Source organism: Dermochelys coriacea, chromosome 10, assembly GCF_009764565.3.
Source record: "Dermochelys coriacea isolate rDerCor1 chromosome 10, rDerCor1.pri.v4, whole genome shotgun sequence".
NCBI classification, from domain to species: domain Eukaryota; kingdom Metazoa; phylum Chordata; order Testudines; family Dermochelyidae; genus Dermochelys; species Dermochelys coriacea.
The window spans coordinates 13,237,173-13,262,844 of NC_050077.1; the positions used below are offsets into that span (position 1 = coordinate 13,237,173).

Below are 25,672 nucleotides of genomic sequence, written 5' to 3' on the forward strand. Positions count from 1 at the left end.
ATATTTTTTTTAAAAAGCACCAGAAATTACCATGTCACCTTACAAAGATGGAAAAAGATAACTTGAAACATTATAATCTAAATAAAACAAGTGAAATCATAATTTTTTTGTTATTCTTTAAATAAAGATGTGACCACACCAAAACTCTACATCTGAACCACTCCTCAAACTTTGAGGAACCTGGATTCAAATCCAAGCTTCATACAAAATTTATGTCTACACTAGAGAGTTTACAGTGACACAGCTGTATCCATGCAGCTGTGCCACTGTAAGATCGCTTGTGTAGCCACTCTATGCCAACGGGAGAGAGCTCGCTCATCGATAAAATTAAACCACCCCCACCGAGCAGCGGGAGACGTAGCACTGTGCACATGACTGCTTATGCCTGTGTAACGTATGTTGCTCAAGGGGATGGAATATTCACACCACTGAGCAACATAAATTTTGCCGACATAAATGGTAGTGTAGACAATAGTCCAAGTCTCTGTATGTCAGGGAGACTCCCATTTGCAACCAAAAAACTCCTGACTTAATAATATTTTCTCCCATATAAAAACTACATTACCCAGAATGCTTTGTGTCAGCCACACATGCGCATCAGCCCTGCCCCAAGTCAATGAGAGAGACTGATGTGCATGTGTGGGTGATGCACAAGATTCTTGTATTGTTGGTGATCTCTGCTCTGCTTCTGCTTATGATAATGAGGGAGGAGGGAGAATTGAAATGTGGAGCCTTGGTGGTATCACAGAGCCTGGACAGCATGAGGCAGAGGCAGGTCCAAGGTTGGGGGCAGGTGATTGTTTCAGGGAGAGGGTCATGACTCATTCTTCCCTGGGCCTTGGCTGCAGCAAGGAAGGAGTGGATGGGGGTGTTCAGGGAGAGATGAACAGCTCCAGCCACTCTGTCTTGTTGAGATCAGTTTAATCTTTGAAAGCACCAGATTAGGGAGATGAGTCAGAGTAAATTTGGATGATATGTGAACAAATGTTGAGCTTTTAGCAGGTGTCTTTGGCAAATCAGGTTGCATACAGGTATTATATTATCTAACATACCCTTCCCTTTGCATGTAAATAATGATACTTAGCCTTGACACTGTGATTTTCATTTTAAAGCATTTCACAAACATTCATTGAATGACATATTAAGGCTTTATCACCAAGGAAGTGTAGTTTAGCCAGCCTTTTATAATAATCTGTGCATGCAATAATAATCTGTGCATCAATTTTATAATTTTATAAAATATTATAATGTTATAATAATCTGTGCATGCAATTCTGGTTTTTGTCTTGGATGCTTTGTACTCAGCAGGGAGATTGAATGGGGGCATTAGTTGTGGGGGAAGGAGATGGCTGTGAGGTATTGGTGGGGCTGGAGGGGGCAGTGAGCTTAGTGGTGGCAGTGTTGGGGGCAGGCAGTAGGGGTATTGATGAGGCTGAGGGGAGGGATGCTCTTTGAAATTCATTTGAAAATGTTGGTCTGTGATTTTGTGGCTTGCACTCATTCTTAGATACTTAAATCTAATGTACAATATGCAGCTAGATTGCATACAAATTTCATTAGCAAGACTGAAACTCCTGGCTTCCACAGTAAATATATTTATAAAAACCAATGAAGCTAGTATGAAAGGGTTAAAGCTCAGTGTAATTAGAAAGATTCTGTGAATTATAAAATTCCTAGCATGTTCATAGTGAATGTGTTGGGAACGTTGAACAGAAGCCTGGGTGGATCATGTTTTAATCAGAATGGATTATAGGTTGTTGTGCCAGAAGGTATCTTGATGTATAAACTCGGACTCTCTTAACACAGGATAAATTCCAGTCTAAAGGGAGAATAGTGCTTTTGTTTCAGATGGCACTGAAGAGCAAAAATTGTTATGCTTGAAACAAATGTCAGCGATTGGGACTTTGTATTTAGACCTAATTACATGGATACAGTAACTTGTGTTGTTTTACGGGAGCAAGAGGGAGAGGGATAAAAAGCTTTCTGATAATGTGCGGAATGTGAGGGGGAAGGGAAGATGGAGAGATGCACATTTACTGTAAGTATGCGGATCCAAGAGGCCTCTTTCTCAGAACTATTCTAATGATGTGCCACAGTCACTTTATTTGAAAGCTTCATGGCTCAAGGAGAAAAGAAAACACATTCATTACATTATTTTTAAAAGAAGATTAAACATAGTGTGTCCTCTATTGGACAGCTGCTATAGTAATCTTTCACAAGCATTTTAGGAATGACTCCACACTTTTTCCTGGATTTTGCGTGGCTAGATTGTTATTTCAGTAAATACTACAGCAGCTTATCAAGTGAAAACTTCGCTTCCTGGAAAATAATTACCTTCATTCTAGATACTAATTCTTTTCAGTATGAGTTACAAAACCTCTTCAGTACAAATGCAGTGCGTACTCAAGTTGCTTGATTTTTCTAAGTGTTTGTGCATGTGCATGCAACCTCTGCTCAAGAAAATGTTTTAGAAAACAAAGCAAATGTTCTTTCTTAGACTTTCCCTCATTTATTCAAATATCTGTTTTCTGTCTCTGTCTTGTTCAGATCAGTTTAGTCTTTGAAAGCACCAGGTTGGGGAGATGAGTCGGAGTAAACTTGGATGATATGTGAATGCAGACAGAAAAATGTTTAGTTCTCAGCAGGTGTCTTGGGCAAATCAGTTGCATACAGGTATTTTATCTAACATCTCCTTGTCTCTGCATGTAAAAATAATAATGATACTTAGCCTTTACATTGTGATTTTCATTTTAAAACACTTCACAAACATTCACTGATTGATACATTAAGGGTTTGGCCCTTAATAGGGACGTGTAATTTAACCAGCCTTTTATTGTAATTGGTTATCTTTTTGTGCAATTCTGGTTTCAGTCTTGGGTGCCTTATATTCATAATAGGTGAAAAGGAAGCACAGAGAATGGTTAGTTATATTGTTGGTGGATATGTTCAGTTGGGCTTCCGTGTGCTCCGTATGCTATGGTATATAGGTACAACAATGTCCCTTGGAATTATTTTTTTCCCTGCTTTGCAAGTATGGTACTGTAGGTACTTTGAGACTGTAGGTACGCAATTGAAATCCTCCTCATGGGGGATTCATTTTTACCAAATTTGATCTCTTGTTATAAATGCCTTCTCAAAGCTAAAGAGGATATTATGGAGCCTGTTACAGACTTGGCTGAATACCCTACTGGATGGTCACCAGCATGTTTATAATCAGACTTAACCGTTGAATCCCAAATGCTTTCGAGTCAGCTGGGCCTGGGCAGAGTCCAGACACAGTATCTAGTTCTGGCCTATCAGGAACATTCCCAGGGTGCAGACTCGCTGTCTGGCCTCCTACTTGGGATATGGGACTCTGGAGTCCAACTGCCCTAAGCTCTGGAACCAACACAGAACTCCCCCCTCTCCCTCCCCCGACTTCCTCAGGTGCTTATCCACACTCACCCCAGGGTTCAACCCCTGTGGGAACTCTGGTTCATAGCCTAAGTCTTTGGGGACACCTTTCCAAAAGGAAAACACACTTTGCAAATGGACTTCTTAAATACACACACTTTACTTTTGACAACTCAGGAAAGTTACAGATCTGGGCAGGGGCAGCGGATATAATAGGCCAGGAGAGGCTAAGCCTCCCCTGGCACAGGCACCACCGCCCCTGCCACCACATGCCTGGGCCATGGTGGCCCCGCCTCTTCCCCTCCCTGCTGGGAGTGGGCTTCTACAGGATGTTTTTGCTTATTTATTATGTGCCATGCAGGTTCCCGGGCGGTTGAGCAGGTGTTATCTGCCACTCAGCTTCCTGGGTCCCTTGGACTCCCCAGGGAGATTACTGATGAATCCAGAAAGTTGAGTAGCAGATACCACCTCCTGAGCTGCCTTGGAACCTGCATGGCGCATATAAAAGCTCAGCATTCTCCACTTGGCTGCTCCTCTCCACCCCTCTCTCTGGAGGTCCCTGCTGCCACTTGCCAGTTCCTCCTCCCCCTACCTTCCACTGCTGATTGCCAGTCCCTCCCCCCCGCTGGGACCCTACTCTGCCACTCACTGGTCCCTCCTCCCCGCCATCCGCTGCTTGCCATGGGTGGTGGAGCAGGGATGCGGTGAGATGGGAGTCTAGCGGGGAGAAGAAGAGGTGGGATGCAAGTGGTGGCAGGGGGGCTGAGCGGGGGGGGGAAGGAGAGGTGGGTGGCAGGTGGTGAGGGGGTCAAACTGGGGGGAGGAGGGAATGGCAAGTGGTGGCGGGGGGGCAACAAGTGGGAAGGAGAGGAGGGACACCCGTGACAAGTGGGGAGGGGGCGGGGCCTGGGGCAGAAGAGACAGAACAAGGAGCTAGCCTCCCCGAGGGGACGCTTCACCCACTGTCCATGGATCTAGGCAAAACAACAAACAACTGAATGCAATCCCCACCTGTTAGACAGATCTCATCTCTCTGTTTGAGGACTGTCCATGTTTAGACTAGGCAGAAACTCCCCTGTCTCCCCTGTAACAAGTCCGTCTTGCTGTTGGTGGTGGTCAGCCTCTTCTATCCAGAAACCTTCTTGCTTATAAACACAGCCATGAAGTCCACATGTGAAACCCCATACCCCAGTCATGCTGGGTTCATGTACAGAATACTACTGTTTCATAGGTAGTGGGCTAGTGGATAAAAGTCATTAGCAAGTCTGAAGTCCTGGCTAGTTCTTGTTGATGATTCTTCCTGATTTAGAAGCACCCATGTCCTCCATAGGACCTTGTTAAACATCACAACCCGGGTACACATATATTGTTTAAACTGGCTCGCAACATAAAACATCAAGTATGCTCAGATACAAAATGAAAGCCAGAAAACAAAATGTGTGACATAACTGGGTACAAGCCTACCCCAGTCTGTCACAGGACCATAATTTAGAAACGTGCTTTGTTATTGGTGATTGGGAATAAACGACTGTAGCAAAATATTGAAAAGCTGTCTTGTCTATTAAGCGTTAAGATGTAGACTACTTGGATACACCAGACTTCTAATGAACATGCTGTGATACTCAGGTGTGAGCCAGAGAGTTTTGAGAGACGTTCAAAATGTTTGAGAGTTTCTTTTGTGCGCATTTTGTAAATTCCCAGTGACATGACATTTCTGAAAGTGAGTTTGGTCAAGAATGCTGGCTCTGCCCTTTCTTTCCGCAACTGAAACGTAAAGGACAGAGTAATGGTTCTCTGCTTCATGCAGCAAACTATTTGTGTGTCTAGAGAGCTTCATGTAGCCCCGTCCTAAGATCCTGTCTTCATTGTGGTTTTCCTTGCTTGGGGATTTTGGAGGCTATCACAGAAGCCTTTGTGTACCCTAGTTTAAGAACCCCTAGAATGGAGAATTGACAAAGACATCAGGAAACACTCAACTTCTGTGCAAACTTCCCCAGATGTCCACAATGAGCTTCTCCTTTTCCCCATCTTCACTCAGTTATTTGAATCCCTCTATATGGTAGGGTTTTGGTGACCCCTAAAGTATCTCATATGGACACTTTCCCTCTTCCATACTTTGTCACATGCAAACCTTTCTCCACAGGATTTTTTCAACCTGACGATTTCCTCTAAGGAAAAGAGGAAAGGAAACTTGTGTGTGTTCCTTCCTTCCCTAACTCAGAAGAGAAGACTCACTGCGTAAATGTTCCCTAGGACGTGAACTCTTAGCCACAACAATATTCCCTGCAGTGCATGAGCACTGGTTTCTAGTATGAAATATTTCATGAGCTCTTCAATTAAAGATACTCTTGTATTTTATTTCAGAGAACAAAAAAGGTGGAGGAGGAGGAACTTACGGCAGAGGAAAGGAGGACATTGGAAAGAAAACTAAAGAAAGAACGTAAGAAGGAAGAAAAAAAAATGATGCGGGAAGCTGGAATTGCTGTTAAGAAAAAAGAGCCCAAAAAACCATCAGGAGCTGAGTTGGCACTGGAGTATTTAACTAGGTAAAAACCCTAAAATCTATATAAAGCTCCCTAAGAAAAGTAATTAGTAAACAATATCTTAACCAGGGCTAAGGCAGGCTTCCTGCGACTCCCGCAAGCAGCCAGCAGGTCTGACTCCTAGGAGCAGGAGACAGGGAGGCTCTGCACGTTGCCCCTGCTGTGAGCACCGTCTCCGCAGCTCCCATAGGCTGGAAACCACAGCCAAAAGGAGCTGCGGGGGCAGCACCTGTGGGGGCGGGCAGTGCACAGAGCCTCCTGTGCCTAGGAGCCAGACATACCGGCCGCTTCTGGGAGCCATGCGGAGCCAGGGCAGGCAGGGAGCCTGTCTTAGTCCAGCTGCGCCACCGACAGGGAGCCACCTGAGGTAAGCACCGCCCAGCCAGAGCCCGCATCCCAACCCCCTACCCCAGGTCGGAACCCCCTCCTGCACACTAACTCCCTCCCAGAGCCTGCACCCCACACCCCAACCCTCTGCCCCAGCCTTGTGCCCTCTCCTGCACCCCAAATCCCTCATCCCCAGTCCCACCCCAGAGCACTCAACCCCAGCCAGAGCCCTCACCCCAACCCCCAGCCCTGAGCTCCCTCCCACACCCTGAATTCCTAATTTCTGGCCCCATCCCAGAGCCCGCACCTCTCACTGGAGCCCTCACCCCCTCTCAACCCCCTGCCTCAGCTCAGAACCCCCTCCTACACCCTGAATCCCTCATTTTTGGCCCTATCCTGGAGCCCACACCTCCAGCCGGAGCCCTCCCCTCCTCCCGTACCCCTGCCCCAGCCTAGTGAGGGTGAGGGAGAGTGAGTGACAGAGTGAGACGGGATAGAGTGAGTGGGGGGTGGGACTTCAGAGAAGGGGTGGGGCATGGGCAGCACCTCAGGGAAGGGAGGCAAGGGGCAGAGCAAGGGTGTTCGATTTTGTGCGATTAGAAAGTTGGCAACCCTAAAGAGAGAGGCAGTCCCGAGCCTGAAGATCTTACAGTCTAAGTGTAAATATTCCTAGAATTGCTGCACTTTCAAAGGATTGTTGAGATCTTTCTAACAAAGGTTGCTAAAGAGATTGCATTGGGAGAACTTGTTCTATTTATTTAGTCTGTTGTTTTAAAAGAGAGACCATTGCTTTTACTCTCTGTGTAATGAAATTACATTAAATGATATGTGATCATTCAATATTACTTAATTTCACCCAAAGCAAACTATGACATTTGGCAGTTATAAATTAGATGCACTAAACTTTGTGTTAAACTTCGTAAAGTACAAAGGCTTATATTTGCAAACCAAAGGTTTATAATTACATGACAAGTTAAGTGATTGGTTTCAGACTGCAAATAGTTATTTACTATATTTTACTAGCCTATTTGTATGTAAAATTCCAGCATAAAGCAAAGTCAGTGCTTACAATAAAAAGAAATGCAATGAAACTTTCATAGCATGCTTCAGCCAATTAGACATTATGGATAAACAGGAAAGGAGTGTTTGTTTGTTTTGTTTTTTTTCCAAACTGCAAGCTACCCAACACCTCTAAAAACTCCAGATTTGCATGTTACAAAGAATACCACTTGGAATAGCCCCAGTTTTCTGGTTCTGGTAGTGCTTAATACTGAAATTCTCAGATAGTCTGAATGGTTACTTACAACTTATTACAACTCTCAGTGAGGCAGGAGGAAATTAATTGCGTTCCAGACTGGGGGACACGTGCATTTTTGTTACATAAACTTCATCATGGAGTGATAGCAAAATGACAATAATATTTTCAATCTGGAAAACAGCTGGGATACTTCACCATTGTTTTGAACTGCAGTTTGATTGGCAGCTAGCTACCATCTGTTTCAACTGTACTAAGGAATGTGTGTGAATTAGTGGTGGATATGGAGATAATGGTTTTCAGGATTGGAAAGCAAAGGAACAAGCTGTGGGTTTTTTGGTTAATATTCTAGTATTATCTTTTTGATTTTTGCTTACTTAGGTGGTACGTTATGTCACCTTCTGAGAGTATTTTTTCTTTGCAGTTAAATAAATTTGACTACAAGAGTTTCACTTGACCCACTACTAAATTACCTTTGAAGCTGTCAAAGTACAGTTGATACACAGTTCGGTCAGGAAATAAAAAGATGGAGTCCTGTGGATATATACCGCAGTAGGATATCCAGGGAATTATTGCATAAACCACTGACTTGTGTCTAGTAAGCTTGACAGAAAGAGGTTGCAAGATGCGGAACTGCAGAGCAAACATGTTGATGTAGGTTTCCAACCTTGAATTCCAGTTAGCTCTCCTGCAGTAATATAAATTATAGAATAATCTGCCTGATCTTTATTCATTTGGGAAACTTCCTAAACCCCTAGAGATGGGCAACAAAACAACCTGAATTTAAATTTGTCGCAAAGGAACATGCCTTTGTTTTGTATCCTCAAGAGAATCTAGAATGAAATCCTGGCCCCATTTAAGTCAATGGCAAAACTTTCACTGACTTCAATAGGGCCAGAATTTTAGTCCTTGTGTTTTGTTATACCTACACTCATTTTCTCAAGAAAGTAATATGGTGGAAGACAAGGCAGTAGCACAGATACAATAGTTGTATGAAATTTGAAATAAACAAAGGAGAATGTTGTGGGTATGTTTTGACCCTTCTCGGTAATATGACCTACCAAAGATAAAATAGTTGCTAAATGGGATGGAAGCTTAACTGTCTGAGTACAGGGTGAATCTCCTATGGAACAAGTGGAACTTCACGTCTCAGTGAAGGCTGAGACTGGTGTTTCAGTTCATTAACTACAGACTATTCCTAACATTACACAGCGCCACATTGGCTTCTGAATTCACTAAGAGAAATCAACACCAAGTTGTTATAGTGAAGGGTTTTTTGACAAGTTAAGGGAATTCAGAGGAAAATATTAGAAAACCTTCAGTGAGAGATTCATATACAGATCTATATGCTAGAGATGCATGGGAACATTTAAGTTGTTGTTTTTAGGAGTGAGGAGATTGTTTACATATTCCAAGAGTTATTAGTTCTTTTGTTTAGCTGTTCTACTATGTGGGACAGAATAAATAATATATTCTCACCAGAGATGGGGCAACCCATTTCAAATGATACTGAAAGAAAAGAAAGAAAGATGATAAGGGAAGGAAAGAAACAAGAGTTGATTTTTATGTTTTGTTAGTACTTCTTTATATAGAAGACCCTGGTTCAGGAGCAACCTTTATGGGGTAATTTGAAAATAAAATGGAAGTAGCACTCAGCCCACAAGCTAGAGTTCCTTCTTTGATGGTGCGTAACATCTCTCCCCCAAGACATGCCTCATCCTCCTAGGTGAGATGAAGGGATAACATTTATAAGAGGGAATAAGGCATGCACAGAATGGGGCAGGTAGTAATTGTTGATCGGTTACTTTATCTCCTGATGATAAAAATATCACACTTGCATTGAAAATAATACTCAGCATGGCACAGCAGCACTAGACTTTCTGTGGTAGAAATAACTGCTTTTGCTTGTCCCCTTCCTCCCCCAATCCTGCATTAACACTGTTGGTTGCCTGCCTTCAGAAAGTTCTGTAGTGCTAGGCACAGTGTGCTAGAAATTGAACTATAAGTTTGTTACTAATGAGGAGCAGAGGAATTAGAGAAGTCTGGGCCCTGGCAACATAATATCCTATGCTACGATGAGATACCACTATATTAAATATTATGGTCTAAATCCTCAGGTGGTGTAAATCACAATTTACATCACCAGAGACTCTGCTCTGGTGAAAGGCAGGAAGCCCTAGACTATGGCCATATCAGCACTGTCATAAATGCAGGCCTAAGCAGGATAGGTGACTACATTCACAAATAGATAAGGGGCACAAAATGAAATGGGAAGATGACGAAGGACAAGCCAGGTAAAATCAGTTCTGTCTGGGTGGATTCCCAGGAACTACAATCCATTAGTCATTTCATTGATCACATATGAGCCAACAGGGACAAATCCATCAGGAAATGAACCTTAATATTCTCTAAAGCAGATTTATTTTTTCAGCTGACTTCAAAAAGAAAATCCCTTGTAAGTATAAGGATGTTCATTAAAAGGCTCCTTAGTTGATCAGAAACACTTTAAAGTGATTTCAGATGACAATGCCTCCTTGTAATTGAAGGAATTTAAGTCACACTAGTAAGGAACACTTTAATTACAGTGTTTCCTAATATTTGGTTATATTAAAAATAAAAACACCATGTATTTAAATAATATCAGATGTGACACACTGGTGCCCTGACAAAAGTCTGGAAATTTAAAGGTAAGACTCAGCTTGCGTCCTTAGTTTATCAGGTCTAAAAATTAAAAAAAAACATGCATGACAGAGACCTGATCAGAACATTTTCTGGCCTTTGTCATATCTGAATTTTGTGTAAATTTTTTTTCATTTTAAACATGTTTTTAATTGTCATAGAATCTTATAAGGTATAAAATTTCTGTGTACTAGTGCCCTATAGCTAACAACTTTGAAGGTCGGTCAATATTTAGTATTTGTTGATAATATGAGCTAGTGTTGGGGAAGCCACCAAAATATTTAGTTTGGAAAAACATCCCAAAGCTCAGCAGCTGAACATCTCTTGTCCTGTTTGACCAAGAAATTAGTCTGTAAATCTAAGAACAGACTTTTTCATGAGATTTCCTGTTCTTGGTTTTAGATGCAGTAAAAGGCTCATGAGAGTATTTTTTTTTCTTTTGGTGTTTTGATATTTATGCTTTTAATTCTGAATGAAATCAGGAAGTATAGAGAGGCATGAACATTTTTTAAAAAGTTAACCAAAGCATTTCTAGCTTCCAAAAACTTCAGATAGTTATTTTATCTGAACTTGCTGGTCCTTCGAAATTATGGATCCTCCTAACAATTATACAGGTACGTGGGGTTTTATGCAATCCGCCAAGTATCAAGATAAATCAGTTCCAAAGAAAAAGTCATAAGCTAGTGTCAGCTTGCAAATAATATGCCAAAACTGGACGTTGGGGAAACCCAGGTATTTATCTCATGGACTGATCCTTTGGATGGGTTTACAACCCCCCGTGCAGACCAGAAGCTTTGAATTGCTTTCTGTTCACTAGTGTGAGACCAGATGCAACCAGCAGAGGGCAGACCAAAGCTTCTGCCATTTCCTTCTAGTCTCCTTCCTAAAGAGGGGGAAGACTCTTTTCCATCTCCCCTTGCCTTGGCCAGTGAAAAGAGGAAAGGGGGAGAAGAAACCCTTGCTTCTCCATGCTTATCTCATTTCACGTCACCCTCAAAATAGAGGCTTTGGCAGCTCCCTCCAACTTGGTTTCTTCAGTTTGAAGATCCCAGCATGTCTATAATCTGCAAGTACCAGTCCCCATCAAAGGGAAACCGGGGAAAAGATTTGAGGGAATGTGGAGGGGAAAGAATGTGGACTCAGGGGGGGAGGCGGAGAGATTATAAGAACATGGGATGGGAGAGGAGCAAATAATGTAGGTAGAGAAACAGATGAAGGATGTCTGGGGAACAGAAGAAGACCGAAGGCTAGGAAGACAGACTAGAAAATATGCCAGATTATATAAAAGGGCTAAAAAGGGCTCAAAGGGCAGAGGGTTATAGTGTTCATTTGGGAACATGGATCAGATCTTAGTTTCAAAAGCCATCCTGTTAACGTGGCTGCCCTTCATTTATAGTGATCAGTGAGGATTCAGTTTGAAGGCTGAATTTAGAGATTATTTCTTTTAATTACTTAGAAGATTTCAGAGTTGGGGAAAAATTCACACCTTTCTGAGTGCTAGTTGGCTCCAAGAAAAGGATATTGCAACTCGTGGGAGTACTAATAAGAGATATTGATGAGAGATGGTTGATTTGCCATGGCACTAAAATGTCTGGCAAAACTTGCTTTGTCTTGGCAACTCACTTGGTCCTAGAGCTGTTCTTTCTATTGTGCCTGATTTAGGAGTGTGCTGTTATGTGGATCTGCACACATGGCCTCATCCAGCACCCATGGAACCCATACAGTGATCACTCAGAGATAACCAAAACAAGTGGGATGCCAAGATTGATTCCATATACACATCTGAATTGAAAAGGAGATGAATTAAGCTCCCTAACTGGATATAGCTATGAACCATCCCTACCTGAGATGTCATTTATCACCTACTGCTAAAAAGTACTTTGGAACTCCCCACCCACCATCCCCTGCTTTGAAATGCTCTATGTCACACCAAATAACATCTAGTGTCAAAACACTTTCCTGGGGAGGATCATCTCTGTTTCCTGATAGATTTTACCTTCCTCTGCAAATCACTCTTTTTAATGGCACCTGGCCAACAGAATGATTTAGAGTGTATCTAGAGAACTATAAAACATTTTTTAAAAGAAATACCAGAGAAACAGGGCATATCCCAAACCACAAAAGTAAAAATGCAGCTTTTGTGATTTTCAGTCAAACTGTGGGTCAATTCTGATAGTACTGCAACCAGCTCTAGAACTAGAGACCTTGCTAACCAAAGGCATTAGCTCTGTCAGCAGAATCAAAGGGGTCCTAGCCCTTGGCCAAGCCTGATAATAGCAGTGCCAAATTGTTTCAGCTCAAAATAACTTTGCTTATCAGAAGACAAGCTGTATGTGAGTTGGGATTTGTTACCAGGCTCCTACCACCAGACTCCTAGAGAGCTTCTAGAGGAGGCCAGTAATATCTAGCTTAATATCTAGTATTAGGATTTTAGATATGGGGGTAGTAGATGCTTTGGAACTCTAAACATACAGATAGATATTTCCTTTCAGAGCCCACAGAGTAATTTGGGTTTGACAGAAATTTAACATCCAGTCTGCTTCCTCCCTCCCTCCTTCTCTCCCTCTCTTAGGATACAGCAAATTTGTTTAGGGAAGACATCAGTGGGGATATTCTCTGCAAATACAATAGGGTTGAGTGGCAGAGAAACCAGTGACCTTGTTTCACTGGCTCTCCCTCCAGAGATAGAAAAGAACAGAGTGAGATCACTCTCTGTTCTGAAGAAGAACCTTTAACTCAACTTTTGTTGTTGTTGTTGTTGTTGTTGTTGTTCTTTTTATGATTGCGGTTAAACCAAATTAGAGCATATTTAGATTCTCTTTTAATTGGTGGGTCATATTAGGTTTTGGTACAGATAAATTAATGCTCTGATTGTGGAAACGGCAGCAAATTTATTTTTACTGTAATCTTAGTATTTTGTGTAATAAAATTTAAATCAGTTTTTACTTTCAATGAAGCGTGATGTCTTTCTAAAAGACATGGTTGCTCTAGCTCAACTAGAAGTTATGGGCTTAATGCAGGAATGGGCCATCTATGACCCATGTTATGCTGAAGGTCAGACTTCCATAATGGTGTCTTCTGGCGTTAAAGTCTAGTAATATATAATACGGATGTCATGAAAATTAAGTTCAAAACAAAACCATGTTCAGACTCCAGTGCAAATATTGTTAAAACTTTGGGATAGGTTTTCTTCCTTAGAATAATAGCAAGAAAATGGTTTATGCAGAATTTGACATTCCAGGCCCTGAGTGTACTCATAACTGTGAAATAAATAGGACCTACGATATAATGCTAAAGAATCATGTAGTTTTAGGCATAAATACATAAATAATAAAACATATGATGATAGCTAGTATATAAACCAGAGTGTGTCATAAAGATTCCATAAATTCCCAGCCACTCCATAAACTATACAGCTTCATATAAGGTCCAAGAGCAAATTCTTAAACATATCTCTATATCCAGATTTCTTTTCCAAATGAGTGGTGATTTGTTTATGTCCCCAGAATGCAGTTACTGAATTATGTAACATTTGAAAGGCTGAGGAATTTGTGACGCCTTTGGATTGATGTTGACTCTAATACATAGAACAGCAAAGTCTCATTGCACACTTCTCACTAGACAAGATAGGGAATTCCCCATATGAGAGGGAAATATTATGTATGCAGAAGCCCATATGTTATCCTGAATTGCATAAAGACTGCTCAAGAGTTGATCAGATTGTGTCACAGTTAGTTATTATCTAGAGTGGAATGTGAATAAACCTCTGGGGAAAAAATTCTTTCAACTGATTTAAGAGAAGCAAAAAACTATTATAATTAGGAACCTCTTGGGGGTTCCCTTAAAAAACTGGTGCTTTAAAGTGACTTGAAAGAGAAGCATTGCCTCATAGATTAAGGAAATTGTGTAATAGGGATATTTTTGTTTTTAATAATTGAAGGGGGGGTGTTTTGTTTTTTTAATGGAAACCTTTTTGGGGTAGGGATAAACTAGAAACGTGATGAATTGTAATTTAGTCATACATGATTCTGGCCATTCCATCAAATTCATCAGATCAGATGAAAAAATCAGAACAATTTCCAGATACTTTAAATGGACACTGCCAGATAGGCGATAAATTCACATTCTGCACTGCAATGAGACAGTGACCATTTTAAGTTTAGACAGGCCACTTTTTGCTTCGACCCTGACTTCAGAGACTTGCACCTTCAGTGCCGCCTTCAACTCTCCATCTCAGGACCCACCTCCTATTTTCTTTGCCCTGGCCAAACCACTCCAAGCTTCAGGCTTCCGGCCAGCCCACCCCAGCCACACTGGCTGGCCCAAGCCCTGGCTCCATGCTGCGATGTTTTGCTTATGAGGGGCAAAATTGAATTGATCTTTTTTGTGGCCATATCACATTGCAAGCGTGTGTTTAATTTTCTGTCCACTGTAACCCCTAGGTCTCTTTAATAATTATTCATTCTCATGGTAATGACAGTATTTCCCATGGATTTACCAACCTTGAGCATAATAATTTCTCATGCTCTGTGTTATTCAGACTTGTTTGCAATGATGTTTTAGCCGTGTTGGTCTCAGGATATGAGAGAGACAAGGTAGGTGAAATAATATCTCTTATTGGACCAACAGAAGAAATTAGTCCAATAAAAGATATTACCTCACCCACCTTGCTGTTCCAACAGTAATTACTTCCCATTTCAACGTGGCTCTAGCAAAGTGAAGTACAGTCCTGGCTTGGAGTAATACAGATAGGTTTAGATATTAATATATAGAGATTATTGGGTGATAGTCTTCTCCTCTTAATCTGACTTTCAAAAGCGAACATTGAGAACCAGATGAATGTCATCTTACACTCCCATAGTAGTAGGGAGTAGCACACAACTTTTTCCATTTCATCAAGATGTTAAACTGCAAACCACTTGGTTATTTTCTGTCCCTATAGATGTAGTCACTGCACTTGGATTCAGTTTTCTGTATCTTGGTGGCAGCTGACATAATGAACTGCTTTTGGACCCATGCCAGTATTTTCCTAACCTCAAAATGTCCTGCTGCAGGAATATTGTGCAGCTGTTGTACAACTGTTATTTTAGAAGGATTAGTAATTACATGATGGAGTAGCTGCTCTTTCCATTTGTGGTTTAACATGTTTTGCTGCAGTGCTGCAGACACATTAACATCTACACTCCTTATTTTTTGGGCTCATGGCTTATGTATATCTTGTTTCTTTGTGCACCTCTAAATACACTGGCAGTGAATCAATAGTTCAGGCTGTGCCTCAGGGAGGAGTCACCAAGAGGGAGGGCCAGATGCTTTAATCCACAAGCTGCCACTCAGGGTACAGATAGGCAGCAAAAAAAAGCTGCAGTGAATGTCAGAGTCCTGGTCAACTGACTCAGGCTCGCACTATGGGGACAAGCCTTGTGGATGGGAGTAGGGGCGGGGAGGAGGGGAAGGATGAGGGGGTAGGTATGGTATATTTTGACTTCAGTAAGGCTTTTGATGCTGTCTCACATGACCGTCTCATAAACTAGGGAAATGCAACCTACATGGCGCTACTGTAAATTTGGTGCAGAACTGGTTGGAAAATCATTCCCAGAGAGTAGCTATAAGTGATTCACAGTCATGCCGGAAGGGCATAATGAGTGAGGTCCCACGGGGATCAGTTCTGGGTCTGGTTCTGTTCAGTATTTTCATCAGTGATTTAGATAATGGCATAGAGAGTACACTTATAAAGTTTGCAGACGATACCAAGCTGGGAAGGGTTGCAAGTGCTTTGGAGGATAGGATTAAAATTCAAAATGATCTGGACAAACTGGAGAAATGGTCTGAAATAAAAAGAATGAAATTAAATACGGACAAATGCAAAGTACTCCACTTAGGAAGGAGCAGTCAGTTGCGCACACACAAAATGGGAAGTGACTAACTAGGAAGGAGTACCGCAGAAAGGGATCTGGGGCTCATAGTGGATCACAAGCTAAATATGAGTCAACAGTGTAACACTATTGCAAAAAAAGCAGATATTTTAGGATGTATTAGCAGGAGTTGTAAGCAAGACACGAGAAGTAATTCTGCTCTACTCTGCGCTGATACGGTCTTAACTGGAATATTGTATCCAGTTCTGGGTTCCAGTTTCAGGAAAGATGTGGACAAATTGGAGAAAGTCCAGAGAAGAGCAACAAAAATTATTAAAGATCTAAAAAACATGACCTGTGAGGAAAGATTGAAAAAATTGGGTTTGTTTATTCTGAAGAAGAGAAGACTGAAAGGGGACATGATAATAATTTTCAAGTACATAAAAGGTTGTTACAAGGAAGAGGGAGAAAAATTGTTCTCCTTAACCTCTGAGGATAGGACAAGAAGCAATGGGCTTAAATTGCAGAAAGGGTGGTTTGGGTTGGACATTAGGAAAAACTTCCTGTCAGGGTGGCTAAGCACTGGAATAAATTGCTTAGGCAGGTTGTGGAATTTCCATCATTGGAGATTTTTAAGAGCAGGTTAAACAAACACCTGTCAGGGATGGTTTAGATAATACTTAGTCCTGCCACGAGTGCAGGGGACCAGACTAGATCCATGGTTCTCAACCTGGGATCTGGGGCCCCCTGGGTGGCCGTGAGCAGGTTTCTGAGAGTCCTCCAACCCTGGCCAGCATTAGACTTTCTGTGGCCCAGGGCAGAAAGCCAAAGCCTCACTGCATGGAGCTGAAGCCTGGGCCCTTGAGGCCTCCCACCTGAGGCGGAAGCCAAAGCCTAAGCAAGTTAGCTTGGCGGGGGCCCTCTGGCATGGTAACCCTTAATGTCAGCTTCTTGCTAACCCCTAATGCCAGCCCTGTTTTTTGTATGCAGAAAACTAGTTGTTGTAGCACAGGTAAGCCATGGAGTTTTTATAGCATGTTGGGAGGGGTCTCACGAAGAAAAAGGTTGAGAATCCCTGGACTAGATGACCTATCGAGGTCCCTTCCAGTCCTGTGATTTGATAAAACATAACAATGTAGATGTTCCTGCTTGAGCTGGAGCCCCGGCTCTCAAACCTGGCGAAGGGGAAGGGTCTCAGAGCCCAGGCAAAACCAGCACTTTCCCTTCGTTGTCCAGGCTACACTACCTTCCTATCCAGCATGACTCTCTTTGGGAGCTGTGCAGGCCCATTCCTGCTCCTCTGCAGCCCAACAGAGGTGACAGCTACTCTGTACTGCCAAAGCATCCTCTCTGCTGGATTTTCCACTGCCAGGGACCTGCATGAAAGTCTGCATTGATGCAGATCTAGCAATAACACTGGCCCTGTTACCGTGCTACGTTTGTGTCAGTTACATCTTTGGGATCAATATCATGAACTTTTGTGATGCATAGGAACCATTTAATTTTCTTTTTAATTTGTTTCATTTTTATATTGTGCCGTACTAAAAAATAAACAAACCATCATGGGCTGCATCCTACAGAACCCCAGTGAGAAAAAAATCTGAGTAATTAAGTAAATCCACCAAGTCTCTTTGAGTTTCACCGTGGGCGTTGTAAGAAACCAGTGCTATCAAAATTTAGACCTTTTCCTGACCTTTTTCTCTGGTGCTGAGCAAATGAGCTTTCTGTTCCAGTTGATCTAATTTAATCCAGGATTCTCAATGTTAAGTACCTGGTGAAATGGCCTCTCTTGCCATTCATCCAGCCAGCAAGGTTATTTTGTACTTAATGCCATTTGATACGACCTGCTGTTGAGAGGTGAAATTGAATGTACATCCCCAAACTTCCTAGGGTCTTAAACATGTTATTTCAACAGGTGTATATGTAAATCCTGATGCTGAGGCTACTTCAGTCAGTCCCTTTATCTGAAGGGAAATTTGCTATCAGACAAAAACTAAATCCAACAAACTGGTGTTTTTGTTTTGTTTTTCCCCCCATATTATTAGTTACCGCTTCATTGGAAAAACTGCAACCAAAAGTAAGATCTGTAAGCAGTTCTGTACTATTGTCAGATATCTATTTTTATCAAGGATCCCATGAATTACCTAAACCACACCTATAGCATTCTGGACACTGATGAGGACTTCCAGGTAGGCAAAATCATATAATCAAAAATCCCAGCCATCTCTGTCCTAACAGGTTGTCCTCTCTCTTTCTATATGGTATTTCAATTAGGCACATGTCAACATTTTGGATGTTAAGAGTTAAAATGTCAGAAGGGAAACCTGACTGAACTCATTAGATTAATTTACAACCTGAAATAGACACACATGTGGGAGTTACAGTCCTATCTTTAGTAGCATCAGGTCCTGAAAAGAAAAGAGAACATGCTGAAGGTGAAGATAGTTACTCTGTAACTGCCCCCTAACAAATGACTGACCCATCTCATAGCTCTGGGTTTTGGAGGACCAAGTCTGCAGTCTTGGGCAACTGAGTGTACTTTCAGCTATGGTAATATTGGTAAAAGAATAACGAATAATATGACTGGTACAGTAGATAATTTGGCAATTGAATCCGAACTCTGTAAAGAGGTTTGTTTTTAGGGATGGCTGAATTAGTTTAGGGAGAAAATAAGAATTCCTCCCCACCTCCAAAGAATACAACCAAACCTTTGCTCATTTCCAGAAGCAAGCAAAAGAAAATTGTCTGAAATATGGGACTAACGCTCTCAAATGCACGCACGTCTCCCTTCCCCTCTTCCATCCCTTCCCCGCCCTACCGTTTTGTAATTATGAGTCTCTGAGCATCTGGATTCTAGCTGGGACAGGAAGTAGAAGTTCTGAGATCTTGCAATTGTTCTGTGGTATTTCCAATCCAGTCAGAAGAAAGAAGTATCAGAACTTCACCTGATGTGAGATTTTCCAGTCAAATTTTGTGGGCTTCAGGGGTTCATCTCATTCATATGAGTTTCTGAGAAGCAGTCAGACTTGTGGATGTTTATCTGAACCAAACCTTTTAAGATACAGTCATTGATAGTCTATAAAAAATAAAACCTTCTGTATTGAGCCGGTTTGGATTAGCTCACTGAACCATTTGCCTAGCCCTAATGTATGTCTTAAGAAGGAAAGGGAAAAGCTGCAGAAGCTGTTGCCCCTGTTAAGTTGCTGTCAGAATGAGTAGCTGTTTGCATCTTGCTAAATCTGCCCATCATCCTATTTAGTTTATGGCTCAAGTAAGAGACTTCTTCCTATAATCTCCATAACCATAAATGGTCACTCAATTTACAAAAAGGGAGAAATAGAATAAGAAACTCTAATGCTGCTTTACAGTTTGTAATCAACTCCTTCTCCTCTCTGAAACTTTGATTTATTTTATGGAGGGTCACAACTACAAATCTCAAAGCATATTTCAGTAAAAGCTGCAGAGCGATTTACTTTGAAACCTACCCCTCTCCCCCCCCCCCCCGCCTCCCTGCACTCCTACCCTTACGTCTGTGTGAAGCAAAGCTGTCAAAATATTTACACAATCTTTTGGTTTCAACATTCTCTTTGGGGAAAATACTATATGTAATAGTATCATTAACACAAAATCGTATGTCCCTTGGATGTGACATCTATTGAGTCCAGAATCAACTGTTAAAATTATAATACAGCCAACTATCCAACAGTAAGTGGATTTCTGTTACTATTTTTCATCATAATGTCCTCCGTCTCCATCAAGACATAGTAATGATGCTTTTCCATAAAACCTTCCATAGCTTTTCACAGCAGCAACCCTATCAAATTAACCTGACTTGAAAATTTTCCATGTTGTTTATGGGGTTCTAAGTAGTATAGTGAAACTGACCATTTCACTTTTTTGCTGCTTGGCAAATCTATGAGCAGGAGCAGAAGCACTGCAGATTAGGTAAAACAGTACTACATCAGTTCATGTTTGCAGGATTATCTTCCTTATTATAAAGGAGTTTATTTTAAAGCCTCCATGCTTGCCAAGGAAGGCTTCCCATTCACTGCTGGTGAATGGAATTTTTCAAGCCCTAGTTTACTTGTATTTTTTTCACTTCAGTAAGATCTTTAAAGCTCATCAGAAGTCTTCTCAGATAAAATATAATGGTTGTAAAAATGTATTAACAGTGAGGTTGACCATCTTGCAGTAAATGCTTCCTCGAATGGGGGAAATACATTACAGGTGTTGAACCCTTAAATACTTTGACCAAAATAGTTCATTTCTCTGCTTAATTCTCTTTCCTGTCAAGAAACTGCTTAATTTTCAAACTTAATTCCAAACATTGAATGCATCCTTTCTTAATGACTCTAATTTCCAGCAAAATATAATTTGGCATAAATGAATTTTCTTGGCAATTTATTACAGTATATTGAATGTAGTCATTAGATACGTTTGCTAGTTGACTTCCATGTTCCATCTGCTTTATATACTGTCCAATAAGGGTAAAGTCACAAAAGACGTAGGTGCCTAACTGCCACGTTAGAAGCCTAAATCCCAGAATTAGGCTCCATTGGGATTCACAAAAATCCTGCTCAGCTGCTACATAACCCTAAAATCGCTCATTGCCTGAAGTTTTTCAGAGTTTCCTCTGCACATTCGTGCTGCAGTCCCACGCCTAAGCCCCAGAGCAGTGTATGAACTGGAGGAAGATAGGCATTCCTCCAGCTAGCTTGCCTTCAGGGCCTGATTCGGTATACATGCTCAGACCTCACATACCAGGTCGGGCCCCTATAGGTCAGAATACACAAAATGGGGAGGGGTCACAGGAAGAGGAGGCCCTCCCTCATGATTTTTAGCCAAGTGGTTAGGGTACTTACCTGGGATGTGGGAGACCCTGGTTCAAGTCTCCCCTCCACCTGCAATGGAGAAGGGATTTGGACAGGGATCTGCCACCTCTCAAATGAGTGCCCTAGTCACTGGGCTATGAGATATTATGATGTGAGGCTCTCTCAGTCTCTTCTGTTGAAACGGTTCCACTGTGGATATTTAATGAAAGACTCATCGGACTAGAGAGAGAAAGCAAGCATGAGGATGACTCTAGAGCGTGGTAGTTGGAGCACTCACCTGGGAAGTGGGAGACCCAGGATCCAGCTCTGCTGCTCCAAATGAATTTTTTAATTGAAAACATTTAAAAGACCTTTATTACACTTGCAAGACATCAAACAGAGGTGCAGAAACAGAAGAAATATGCATCATGAGGCCAACCTAGATTAGGACTGATCCTGCAAGTTACTGGGCACCTCAATTCCCATTGAAGTTGTGGGTGCTGAGCACCTCATCGGATCACCTGTGTCTAGTCACACTACATGAAGAAAACATAGGATACTTTCCTTTTTTCAAGTCACCATAAAAACAGAGTAATAAAAATGACTGGAATACCCTCCTCCAAGATAACAAGCATTATTATCAGTGCATTATTATTATCACTGTAACTCAGGAAAATGCAGGACAGGTGCTGTAGACCAGATTGTTTTCTATTTATTCTAGCACACACCTTTTATCCCCACCCACCTTTCTCCACTCAAATTAGTTTTGCTCTTGACATGAGAGAAACACAATGAGCTTTATGCATGATTTCATATCTTTTTGTCACAAAATATGAGACAAACATTTAAAGAATGAACAATTCTCTTTGGCTTCTGGGAAGTGTGAAGACTTCTTAGCCAAAACCCAAACATTGAAAATATAATGGAGAACAGCTTCCTAGTTGAGGGAAGAGTCTAGGCTAGTTGAACAAAGCCCAAATTAAAATGTAAAATGCAGTTGATGATTATTAATCAGTTAGCTCCAGGGAGCCATCGTGACCTCCCAGCCAAAGTTAAAATAACAAGACATGTTTTTTAAAAATAAAACAAGATGCTTAATAAAATTAGACTCCCACTTCACACATCCATTATTAATATGATGATGCCAAAAACGTAAACATTGTCTCTTTTGGATGAATAAAATGAAATTGGAATGGGAGCCATCTGCAGGAAGCAGTAATTGGTGAATCAGTTTCCACAAGCATAAATTGTTGGGGCAGAAATCTAATCTCAGCTGCACCATGCCTATCATAGCATATTAGGGAGAAAATGTGATGCTGTCCTGAACACTCATGCCCCAGGACAGTAGAAGATTTTGCCAGGTTTGTGGCATTGCATGCCAATTACAGCAGAAATGGTAAGATCTGAGAGAGGGCTTTCAGATATCAGGTACACTTAGATTATTCTTTATTGGCAATTGTGTTTGTCAGCTTTAAGAAATCTGTCTTTACAACCAGTAGGGTGAATTACTGATCTCCAAGTGGAGTCTTAAGTTATTAGTTATGAACGATAAAGGCCTAAATGGCTTAGAACTGGCCTACCTGAGGGGTCACCTCTCTCCTCATTCCATACTGCCACAGCTGCAGTCAGTAAGGAGGCTGGATCTGAATCCCCCCTCATTATGTAAGAGATGGGGTGGATGGTAGATCACTCTCTGTGAAGGCCCTGAGACTCTGGAGCTTGCTTCCATCCTTAGTCCAAAATAGCCCAGATTTGGTGATCTTTTAGGTATGGTGTAAAAGCCATCTGTTCCACTGGTTTTTGGAGAGGGCTGAGAGCATGCTTTCCATAATGATGAAGGGGGTAGAAAGGAGTTTCTGTAAGTGTGAAAGTGAATCACTTCTGTAAAGTGATTCTATAATGCTGCTGGGATTTATTATGGTGTTAGTGATGTTAGAGTGTCTAGAACCTTGGATAGACTTTTTTAATATTTTAAAATCTAAATAAACAAAGTGCATAGAAACTATCTCCAGTTATCTATCAACAATTAGAATAGTAACCGTGGATCTGTTCAAAAAACAAAAATCCCAGAAACTTCATAGCTGCCCAAGTGTCTAGGGATTGTATCAGTGTTGATAAATATCAGTTATCCTACCTATTCCCAGAAGAAATCACTTTTATCAACAGTTAGAGGCTGGAACTGCAGATGAGGAGTACTTTGTAGCTTGCTGGCAATAAAAGTCGGATAGCTCATTATTAAGGTGGGAGTAGTGCCGCAAATACACAAACCAAAGCTATATTAAAAACATCTCAAGAAGAAACACTACATTTTCAACAGTGTTGTTGATTAAGGGCTCAGCTGGGTGACACACCTCTTTATAGTGCTAGCTGCACCCTACCTATTGCTGTAAAATAGCTCATAGGGAGATGATGATAAACTTCCAGTGAAATCTATCAAGCCATAAATTGATACTTTGGCATCCTAGCTACATCAAAGCAAAATCACTCATCCAGAGCATCAGAGACCAAATTCTTCTCCAAGTTGTTCATTCCTGTTTCCCTTCTCAGGAAGTTTCATTGATGAATTTTCATCCTTGAGTTTAATGTTTTTTCTTCTGACAACACTTTCAGGTTCACTGGCACAAAAACATGACCTCGGTATTTCCTTAGCAAAAATTATAATTGGTTGATATTCTTAACCACTGCAAGTTTTTCTGCTTAAAGTAGCAAGGCTCAGATGACTATATCTTTTATTTTTAATGAATATTTGATTTGTTCATAACAGCTTCTAGTAGATTCTCTCATTTCCCCCCTCCACTATTCCCACCCTACACACACTCTAACTATAATCGCTTCAAGTCAGATCCTGCACCACTGAAATCATGGAAGACTTAAAACTGATATAATTTGAGTAAGATAAAGACCTTTGGATGTACCTCTACCTTTATCCACTCTGGTACATGTCCTTTTACAGGTTTGCAGAAATACCCAGTGAAATTGGTCATATTCCAGACTGATGGGAAACTCTTGACCATCTGACTGGAAAATCAGTAGTTGCCAAACTATTGTTCTCACAGATGGTGATTGTAATCTTAACAGATTATATGGGCTGCTCAGATCCCTCCATTTGACTGTCAGATTTTGGAGACATCTTAAATCTGTCTTCCAGAGAGTACTAGGTAACATCTTACCCAGTGTAATACTTAGGGCTACATCCACAAAGAGACTTTAGGCACAGCCTTGTAATGTCCAACGTTTAGGCACCCTGCCATCCAGTGGAATTCACATCCCTGAGTTAGGTGCCCAGGCTCCCTATATAATGCATAGGATGAGATAGGCACCTAAAAATAGTATTCACAGAAGCCAGCAAGATGAATGGGGAACTGCTTAAACTAACCAATAGGAAATGCCGAGGAGAGGCAGGGACCTAAGCTCCACCCCTCAAAGGGACTTTGGTGTCTTATTCTGACCCAGACTCTGTTCGGGATTCACAGCCATGAACCCTCCTGGAGTTAGGTGCCTAAATCAGTTAGGTGCCTTCCTCATGAAAAAATGCAGGAAAAGGTGCTGGTGCCCCCATACTCCCTTATACACAATAGCCCAGTTGTTAGGGCAGGATGAGGGAGATCCAGGTTCAAATCCCCACTTGATTTGGAGCAGGAACTTAACCTCACTAGTGGTGCAGGGGAGGAGATGACACCTAGTCTGAGAAACCTTCCAGAGCTTAGGTGCCAAGCAGCTCAGCAGAATCAGGACTCAGGCAGTTTTGTGTGTGCCCATTGACAGAAGTTTTGGCTCCATGGTAACTTTACCAGTGGAAACTTAAGTTCCCACAGAATTAGTCAGCAGCTGGGCAAAGGTTTTGAGGGTCTAGATTTTGGACTTTGCCACTAAAGTGGCAGTTAAGCGCCTAAGTCCCTTTGTGGATATAGCCCTAAAGCCTAAAAGAGATCACATCATCTTGATTTAAAAAATTATTGAAGTGGAGAAATGAAGGAAGAAAACAGAGTTCTATTTGAGCACCTGGAATCAGTCCAGACCAGTACAGTATGTGGTTTAAAACAAATTATTTTCAGTTTTGCTCTTATGTGCAAAGTATTCCTCCTCTGGATCCCAAACTGGCTAGGGGAAAAAAAAAAGACTAACGAAAAGTTTTAGAACATAAAGTGAAACCAACCCCCCAAAAAAATCCTGATTAGTTAGAAACTGCCAAAATAAACAGTCAGTCCCAGACAAGCTAGGTATCAGACCCCACCAGGAGTATTTTAATACAAGAATCAGACAGTTTGTGACATTGTGGTAATATGCGGGGGAAGGAGAGAGGGAAAAGAAAATGAGACCTTATTATTCTTTTCCTGAGTCTGGTAATGTATCCTTCATCTGATCATTATAAAGTATTTGTATAAATGGGACTTTACTGGCAGTATTTGTAAATGATCTTGCTTGCAGTTGGCTTTTTGAGTTATATTCATGCCAACAAAGGGGCCCCCTTCCTTCCTCACTCACTCACATCCCCCAAGATGTTCTTCATGGGAGGGAAAGAACGTTAGTTATTTTCTTCTCTTCTCTCCCATTACTGTACACGCCATCACTGCTGCCCTTGGCCATCAGGGTGATCAGAATTATGTGTCGAAAAAGATTGACATCTGGACAGAAAGACTTCAGCACATCACTCAGGTAGTACATTGCAGCATATTCATCTCAGGATGCAGATAAGACAGGCAAAATTCTGAAGGGCTTTTGTGAAATAAAAGAGAATACACCGGGAAGGAAGAAAATGGATTATACTTTTGTCTTGTGAGGCTGTTCTACTCCCATCTTTTCTCTTGTTCA

At 41.4% G+C, this 25,672-nt stretch overlaps 1 protein-coding gene across 3 annotated transcripts in view; it reads left to right on the forward strand.

Moving 5' to 3' along the window:
• C10H7orf50 (chromosome 10 C7orf50 homolog) overlaps positions 1 to 25,672 on the forward strand; it is a 210,391-nt gene that overhangs the window by 168,085 nt on the left and 16,634 nt on the right. For all 3 annotated transcript variants that reach the window (XM_043494406.1, XM_043494407.1, XM_043494405.1), the window contains one exon: positions 5,758 to 5,939. In XM_043494406.1, coding sequence (XP_043350341.1) covers positions 5,758 to 5,939 — 182 coding nt within the window. The remainder of the gene's footprint in view (positions 1 to 5,757; positions 5,940 to 25,672) is intronic.